General features: G+C 34.0%; 1 protein-coding gene across 1 annotated transcript; it reads right to left on the reverse strand.

Moving 5' to 3' along the window:
* Positions 1 to 278: 278 nt before the first annotated feature.
* Positions 279 to 5,901, reverse strand: LOC111805743 (EAP30/Vps36 family protein). The gene is made up of 9 exons (XM_023690959.2): positions 5,199 to 5,901; positions 4,527 to 4,721; positions 3,098 to 3,191; positions 2,943 to 3,000; positions 2,681 to 2,750; positions 1,919 to 2,054; positions 1,757 to 1,841; positions 1,524 to 1,577; positions 279 to 724 (listed from the first exon to the last, which is right to left on the reverse strand). The coding sequence occupies exons 1-9, from the start codon at positions 5,820 to 5,822 to the stop codon at positions 715 to 717; spliced, it is 1,326 nt and encodes a 441-aa protein (XP_023546727.2). The 5' UTR covers positions 5,823 to 5,901; the 3' UTR covers positions 279 to 714.
* Between the last annotated feature and the right edge of the window lie 2,104 nt (positions 5,902 to 8,005).

Consider the following 8,005-nt stretch of genomic DNA (forward strand, 5'->3'; position numbering starts at 1 on the left):
TAAACAAAAAAAGTTCATGATATGTATGAGCTAACAGGTTTTTTCGTCTCTGTATCCTTTTAATGAGTGAAGTGCTTTGTAGGATCCAAACTTTCACTGCAAAAATCTACAATCTCTAACTATTTCATTGTTCTTGTAGTGGTTCCTGACAATTTACCGTATTCCAGTGCTTTTTACTGCAACAGTTGGGCCTTTTCTCTCTCAAATTATACATTTGATAGAAATCCTGGAGCTTGAATCAGCTGACTAAAAGCAACTGTACGAGATATAACTTCTAGTACTGATAATGTTCACTTAATTTCAACACTATACTATTTTGTTGAGAGTAACCTATCAGTAACAAGGACAAAACGTTTTGTACAGTACATGGGCAGGCTGTAAAAATACAGGTTTTTTGTTTTATAGAACAAAATTTCATGGTGATTACCAAGAACTTCTCTGAATGAAAAATGTGGTCGATACTTTTCTTAATCAGCATTACATTACCAAGGAAAAAGCAATTCAAATGGAACGATGCCTCAAATTCCCTGAATACCACCCTGCCGTCTTTCACAAGCAGTTATGGAAGAAAAAATTGCACGATCCTTCCATGGAATCGCTATCTGAATAGACAGAAGCAGCAGGCGTTACACAGTCGTGCAGGTGTAGGAAATCCTTCACTGAATCCAACGTACATCGAAATCTTTCATGTGAGAACTTGTCATCTTGCGTTCCTTATCTCGGCCTGCAGAAGTTAGGAGAAATGAAGCCATAACGTACAGAAAATCTTGGCTTGTCAGCATGTACTAAAGTTAAAACTGTATTCCCTTTTTTCTTCTCATAATCCTAAATTTACTGAAATATTTTGGTTCACGGCTACGTTCGGCACCAACACTTCAAGTATGAGAATTGAAATTGAGACCAAAACTGAAGGCATTGGAATGAGTGAAAAAAACAGCATGAAATACCACGCTATACACCCGAGGCAGCTAATTACCAATAAAATTTTCAGCAAGAAAGCAAACATGAAAGGAAAGGGCGAGAGAGAAAGATGAGCATGATGAATCAAGTTCAAGGATACTGTATTTTTAGACTATTTGATGAAAACTTAAACATGTAGAAAACAGAGATTCACTACTACCAAATTAAATACTCGTAGTTCACCCAAGTTCTAAGTCAGCAGTTGGTATTTATGAGAGTCAGCTTGAAATTTGTGTACTCCCATATATTAATAGAATGTATGATATGTGCAAGGCTAACCTATGAAAACAAAGTTGTGTCAAAAACCTCAACAAAACAAGGGTTGTATTCAATTTTTTGGTTGGGCTCCTTCCTGGATTTTTTTCTTTTCTTTTTTTGTAATTAATCTTCTCTTTTTCCTTCGGAGAAATTGTTGCCAGGATATTATCCAAGTAATGAACTCTTTCAAGTTGAAAGAAAAATGAATCCAAATGAATTACACCTTAATATAGAAAAATGAACGCCTAACAAGAGCATAATACCTTCATATAAATTTACGAAAGTTACGGACAATGAACAAGTACCTATTAGCGGTGACAGCCTTGATCCATGTGGCATAAATTGTATAATTTTTAACCCTGAAGCAAGTGATGAGTTATATTAAACAAAAAGCACCATAGATGCAAATGCAATTTATGAATTCATAAACATGAAGGTCTTAAAAATATTTAATTAAGTGAATAATTGGAAGTTTTTTTTTTTTTTTTTAAAATTAATAGACTTTGATTAAGACAATAACTGGAAAATTTTTACTTACAAATATAAATCTTCTGAGTTGATCTCAGGAAATAAGTTAATATAAAACCGGAACCCCTCAGGGCTGACATCTCTGCATAGGACGCCTGCATCAAGTCTCATGGTTAACTGAAATCCAACGATGTAAACAGTACTTCTTCAAGCAAGGAGCATAGAAATATACCTTTGCTCTCTGCCGTTAGAAGATGCTCCTTGGCCATAGCTGGGGCAATCCCAAGAGTCCTTGCAGCATCACTAGCGCTAATACCGAATTGGAGAGCATCAGGTTTTGATACTAAAGTTCTTATTCTAGCAAGAACCTATACAAAAACATGGGTTAGAAACTTGGAATAAAAAGCATTGCGTCATCATGCTTCTCAGGAAGAACATATTGAACTTATAAGCTTTCTTGGAAGATTTTAGTAAGAAGAACAAAGCAGCAACTTTGAAAGAACTGGGAGGAGAAAAGGACTAAAGGTAGCACATCTTATCAGCATCTTCACATTGAGAAACATAAGTGGCAAGAATGAAATGAATTAGAATTACATCATCCTTTAAAGTGTGCTGGAATATAAAAACTGACACAAACAAGTTGATTTATCCTGTATTCAAAAGGCACATAAACATATAGAAGCCATAAAGATACCTACTGCTTGTAATCCTTATTCCCATTACATGTTTATAGTAAGAAGAAAATGTCTAGTACGGAACAATGTAAGAAAGGGTGCAATTACAACGAAAATGTCTATGCTGTAATCCTTGAGGTAAAGCTAGTTCATTATCTTTATTGACTCAGGAACAAAAACTTCAAAGTACACAACAAGTAATGGGTAAAGCCACGATGTCCTCCATTAAAAAATGTCAAGCAAACTCACGAAAGCCAAACTCATCATATGATAGCCAATCAAAATTATAGTTTTTCAATAATCAAGACAAAATAGCTCACCTCATCATCACTGTAGGATTTACTCTGGATTACCATGACTCCACTGTCAAATTTCCGGAGCATTACTGGACTGCAAAAAATCAAAATATGATGAATGATTTTAAAGATCATCATTACTTATTTTCCTTGAGAAATGATCAGTATCTCATAAAATTGAGAATTGAAAAAAAAGAACCAGAACATCAATTGAAATTGTTCCATATCCAAAAGAAAGTAATCCTACCCAAAAAGAAGTCTCATATTATATAAAACTTAAACTTACACATCAATCTTCTCCCAAAGAGAACATGCTAGCAGCAAATCGTCTGGTGAGATCAATTCTGTTTAAAATAAAGAAAAAAAATGAACAGGTTCACTTTCCACGTCAACAAAAAACAGAACAAAAAGAAAATGTTTGTTTGTTTTATCATAGAAAACCTGTTCCTCGAGCACGATTGAATAGACAGTATATATCTATAACACTGATCATTCCACCGGCTATATCAAGTGGAGTTCGAACAAAATCTGCCAGCTACATGGGAAAAATAAAGTTTCCTTCACTGAAAATCAGAAAATGGGACAGAATATATATCCAATGCATATTAAAAATATGAACTACTAACAGCAGTCAAAGAACCAGGATGAAAAGGAACTTTCAACACCAAAAATTCAAGTCCACAAACATAATACTTATTGTGCCTTGACAAAAGAACGTTTGTTTTCTAATTTTTCTTCTCCTATAGATTTTATTATTCCCCGCACTTCCCATCTCTTTGATTGGGAAGTAACCTGCTTTACCTATTGAATGTTGCTCCATGCTAATGGTTTAATTCAAATCTTATCACCCGATATTCCTATTAAAAAAAACAAAGTTACCATCATACTAGGAAAAGCGTCGGCAGAGCTTTCTGGAGGATCCTTGTGAGGGAGAATCTCATTGTGTGGTTCTCTCCTCTCAGGTACAGGTTCAACCATTTTCAAAAGCTATCCAACAACCTCATGGTCCCTTCCTTGACTTCAATTATCCGAAAATACTGGTGGGGAAGCTTTGTGAATGTCGTAGTTTATATCTCCTAGTCCTTAATAGGCTCTCCTACAATCCCAAAAGATATGATGAAGGTACTGGATTACTTCTCCCTTAAAACTCACAAACTTTCCATTTATTTTCCGTTAATGTCTCGCTTTTATCCAAACTTTCCTCTTTTAGAGAAATTGAAATGTTAAATTGCCTTGCAAAAAATCAAATGTGCATTAGGTATGGTTTATAGGAACGTCATTTTTCCAAGACAATTTGACTTGATGCTATTAGAGGTATTATAGAGCCCATTTTCTCTGTTTCAACAAGACAAAGGCTTTACGATGATGGGACAAAGATTTCCAAAACTTTGCAGTCCCTAGTTCATCCAAAATGTAAGTCAGAATTTTATTCTCACATGATGCGTTACTAGATTCTGGGAAGGAGGATAGGAAAAAGTTCTTTTTATATTATTAAGGATCGGTCAATCACATGGAGTTCACTTTGAAGTTTGAACACTACAACTCTGGAATAGTGTTGTACACAGGATGGGAGATTGTCAGTTGTCCCAATTCCATCTTATGGGGTTGGATTAAGTTGAGAAATATTCCTCTCAATTATTCTGAATCGGATACTCCCTCTTATAGTGGTCATAAATGGCTATGTATATCACATGTAGCAGTTCCCACAAATCTACAGCCCAAGTTAGCATGATGGTGTCTAAAACTATGAAGATTTAAAAAGATAAACTATCATTTGCATATTTTCTAAACAACCTTGTCACTTGGAATAACCATAAAATCACAAAGTAAGCCACAATTGCACTAATGGTAAGTCTTAGATAAAAGGAACCTGTCGAGACAACTGTTGATGATAAAGAGCGCCAGCAGACTCTTTCGTCACAGGGGAAATGATACCAACGCTCAACAACCAATCCTGTATTTCTTCTTTTGAAGCAACTTCATCATCGTTTGTAGCACCACTGTGACTGGATAAAAGTTTTTGTCTCATCTTCTCTGCTAACGTTACCATTTCTTTAGCTTTACTCTGTGAAAGGAAATGATATTTTTTCAGAACAAGAAATCAAAATTTAAAGTAGCTTCATATCTTCCAAACCCACAAAAGCTTAACATGAAATTTTGTGCAACATGGTGCTAATACACAACAAAGCAATGCAGGGATTCTAGATCAAGCTTGAGCGTCGCATAATATACTCAAATGGGAAGAAGAACAAGAAGAACGTAAAGCAATTCGGCCTTTTGGTGAATCTAAAATAGAGCAAGAGTATATCCTTTCCATGAAATGATTAGCAGAATCACGAAAGAGCATACGAAGAAGACAATATATACTCAATCACTTGCACAGTGATAACTAACAATATTTCAAAGGCTTCCTTCGATAAGTAGCACATTCACAAGTATGATTGGGAGCAAGTTCAAGGCGGCAAATGAAATTCCGATCGGTTAGCGAAGAGGACTGGAAAAAAACAAATTTCTCGAATTGACTTGCGCCACTGTGAGTTACCATTAAAGCATTTAGATCCTGGAAAGCTTCTTGTAAGCTCTTATCAGTATTCTCCCACATCTCTTGCTCCTTCCTCAAAATTCCCGACACTCCAACCATCCTCACTGTTCCTTCACTCGAATAGAATCCACCAGAACCCGTAGAACTCGGCCCGGACGCAGAACTGCTGCTGGAACCTTTAGTATTATTATTATCATCATTCTCCCACGCCTTAGCTCGCCAATTCTCCCAAAACTTGCTCACAAAGACCTCGTGATCCCCCTTTCCCCTAATTACAATCGTGACCACAGCCGATCTCAAACCCCCGCCAGAGCGAAACGATACCTGGAAACGGACCCTGGGTGAGGAGAACATTGACTTGATGCTCTTCTTGGACGAAAAGATATGGTTGACGGCGGCGAGAGGCACCGCAACAGCGGAATTGGAGGAATTGGTCGAGTCAGAAATCCAGACGATACGGTGAGTGGTGAGGATGATAATGCCAGACTTCAGGAAAGAGAAGGACGGAATTTCATCGCACTCGAGGTCTACGGCGGAGAGGATTGAACATTCGATTTCACTTGGGAGCAGCACCGGACGGCCGCTGGCAGTGAGTTCGGCCGCCGGCGGGAAGAGGTCGGCCATTAGAATCCTTCAGCTAATTTCTTCCTTCGCTACGCTATTAACTTGTGTTTATGGATCATTTCGCTCTTCCTTCACAAAGTCACCTGGAAATATAATTTAATATTAATTAATTAATTATATTTATTAAAATTAATGATAAATTAATTATAAAAAAATACTATTATTTGATAAAAAATTATCCTTAAATTTTGAAATAAATCTAAAAAATTATTATTATTTAAAAATATTCTTAAAATTTTTAACAATATTTTAAAAATATCAGTAAAAAAAAGTTTATTGGTATTTTTGAAATGAAATTATTATTTTTTTAATTTAAAAGTATTTTTAAGTATTAAAAAATTTAAATACATTAATGAAATCTTTAAAACTCATAATAATTTTGAAGCATTTTTTAAAGTTAGATAATATTTTTAAATCTTAATTTTTTAAATAATGCTTGAATTTTAATATAAAAAATTAGTGAAAATGGTATTTTTCTTTTTCAATATAAAGATATTTCTCTAAATTTTTTTAAAAATTTCAAGTATTATTCTTTTGAGTATTTTTAAAACAAAATTAAAAGCTAAAAAATATTTTTTTTTTAATTAATTTAGCCTAAATTTAATAAGATAACTACTTCATAAATTACTAAAAAAAATTAATTATGTAATTATTAGTTTCGAATTTTATTAATCTTATAAAATCGTTTGATTTCATCTTTCGTCAGCTCTTGTTATTTATTATTTAATTAATTAATTAAATTAAAATATCATACACATAATTTTGATTTATATTTTTATAATACAAAATTATTTTGATGTAAGTTAGTAATTATTTATTTATACCTAATAAATTGAATTATCGTTAAATATAATTACATTGATAAAGTTTTATATTTAATGTCAATACGAGTATAACTCAACTGACATAAAACACGTGTATTATTGATTGAAGGTACACGTGTCCATTTTGTTGGACGATGAAAGTCCCACATCGACTAATTTAGAAAACGATCATGAGTTTATAGGCGAGGAATGCTATCTCCATTGATGAGACATTTTGGGGAAGTCCAAAGCAAAGCCATAAGAGCTTTTGCTCATTTAACTTGCATGGACCCACCTCGAACGAGTACAAAGAATCTTAATTTAAACGGGGAACGAGGGAGAGAGTAATCAACCTTTGGAAAGCTCTACCGTTTATACGACAACCTGCTTCTTCGTTTTACTGATACAGAATCACAGTAAATAAGCGCTTCAGTCATTTTTTCACAACTGATACAGAATGAATGACAACCTGCTTCCTCGTCTTTCTTGCTTTGCTAAGGCTAAAAGTCCTTTTTCACAACTGATACAGAATCACAGTAAATAAGCTCCAGTCCCTTTTTCACAACTAATACAGAGAATACAGTTAATAAGCTTCAGTCATTTTTTCACAACTGATACAGAATGAATGACAACCTGCTTCCTCGTCTTTCTTGCTTGCGCAAAGGCTAAAAGTCCTTTTTTCACAACTGATACAGAATCACAGTAAAATAAGCTCCAGTCCCTTTTTCACAACTAATACAGAGAATACAGTAAATAAGCTTCATTCATTTTTTCACAACTGATACAGAATGATAGTAAATAAGATTCAGTCATTTTTCACAACTGATACAAAATGACAGTAAATAAGCTTCAGTCCTTTTTTACAACTGATACAGAATGACAGTAAATAAGCTTCCTCGTCTTCTTTGCTTGCGCAAAGGCTGAAAGTCCTTTTTCACATTTGATACCGAATGACAGTAAATAAGTATTTTTATAATTTTTTTTAACGAATTATTATAATGGTTAGAAATACATTTAAAAAATGGAGAAAATTTCCTAAAATTCAATTTTTACTCAATTTTTTCAATCCCTACAAGAATAAATGAAGAATTTTGGATAGACGGACACGTAAGTAGGTGGCACCCACCTTGACTCGTGAATAAATAATAAAAAAATAGGTAACTTTTTTAACCGATCCGTACAAATTATTGGTGGGGATACTTTCCAGATCCTCGGAAGAGTAAACGGAAAATAACGAGTAGATTAACATTAATATAAGTGGAGCCCACCTTGTCTCGTCTAATTTATAGATCAAATGTTTTAAGATTTTTACGACGTAAATCACCAAAAAAAAAAAAAAATATATTTTAAACATTTGTAAGAGTAATATAGTACATTTTA

Source organism: Cucurbita pepo, chromosome 11, assembly GCF_057944985.1.
Source record: "Cucurbita pepo subsp. pepo isolate OVF chromosome 11, ASM5794498v1, whole genome shotgun sequence".
Classification (NCBI taxonomy): Eukaryota; Viridiplantae; Streptophyta; class Magnoliopsida; order Cucurbitales; family Cucurbitaceae; genus Cucurbita; species Cucurbita pepo.

What these genes read in the sequence shown, in the direction of transcription:
- LOC111805743 (XM_023690959.2), bottom strand. Translation starts at nt 5,822, where the DNA reads ATGGCCGACCTCTTCCCGCCGGCGGCCGAACTCACTGCCAGCGGCCGT. An exon ending in CTTTGGGAGAAGATTGATGT is followed by an intron (nt 2,751 to 2,942) that starts GTAAGTTTAAGT and finishes GATTTTTTGCAG; the next exon opens with TCCAGTAATGCTCCGGAAAT. An exon ending in AACTCAGAAGATTTATATTT is followed by an intron (nt 1,578 to 1,756) that starts GTAAGTAAAAAT and finishes CACTTGCTTCAG; the next exon opens with GGTTAAAAATTATACAATTT.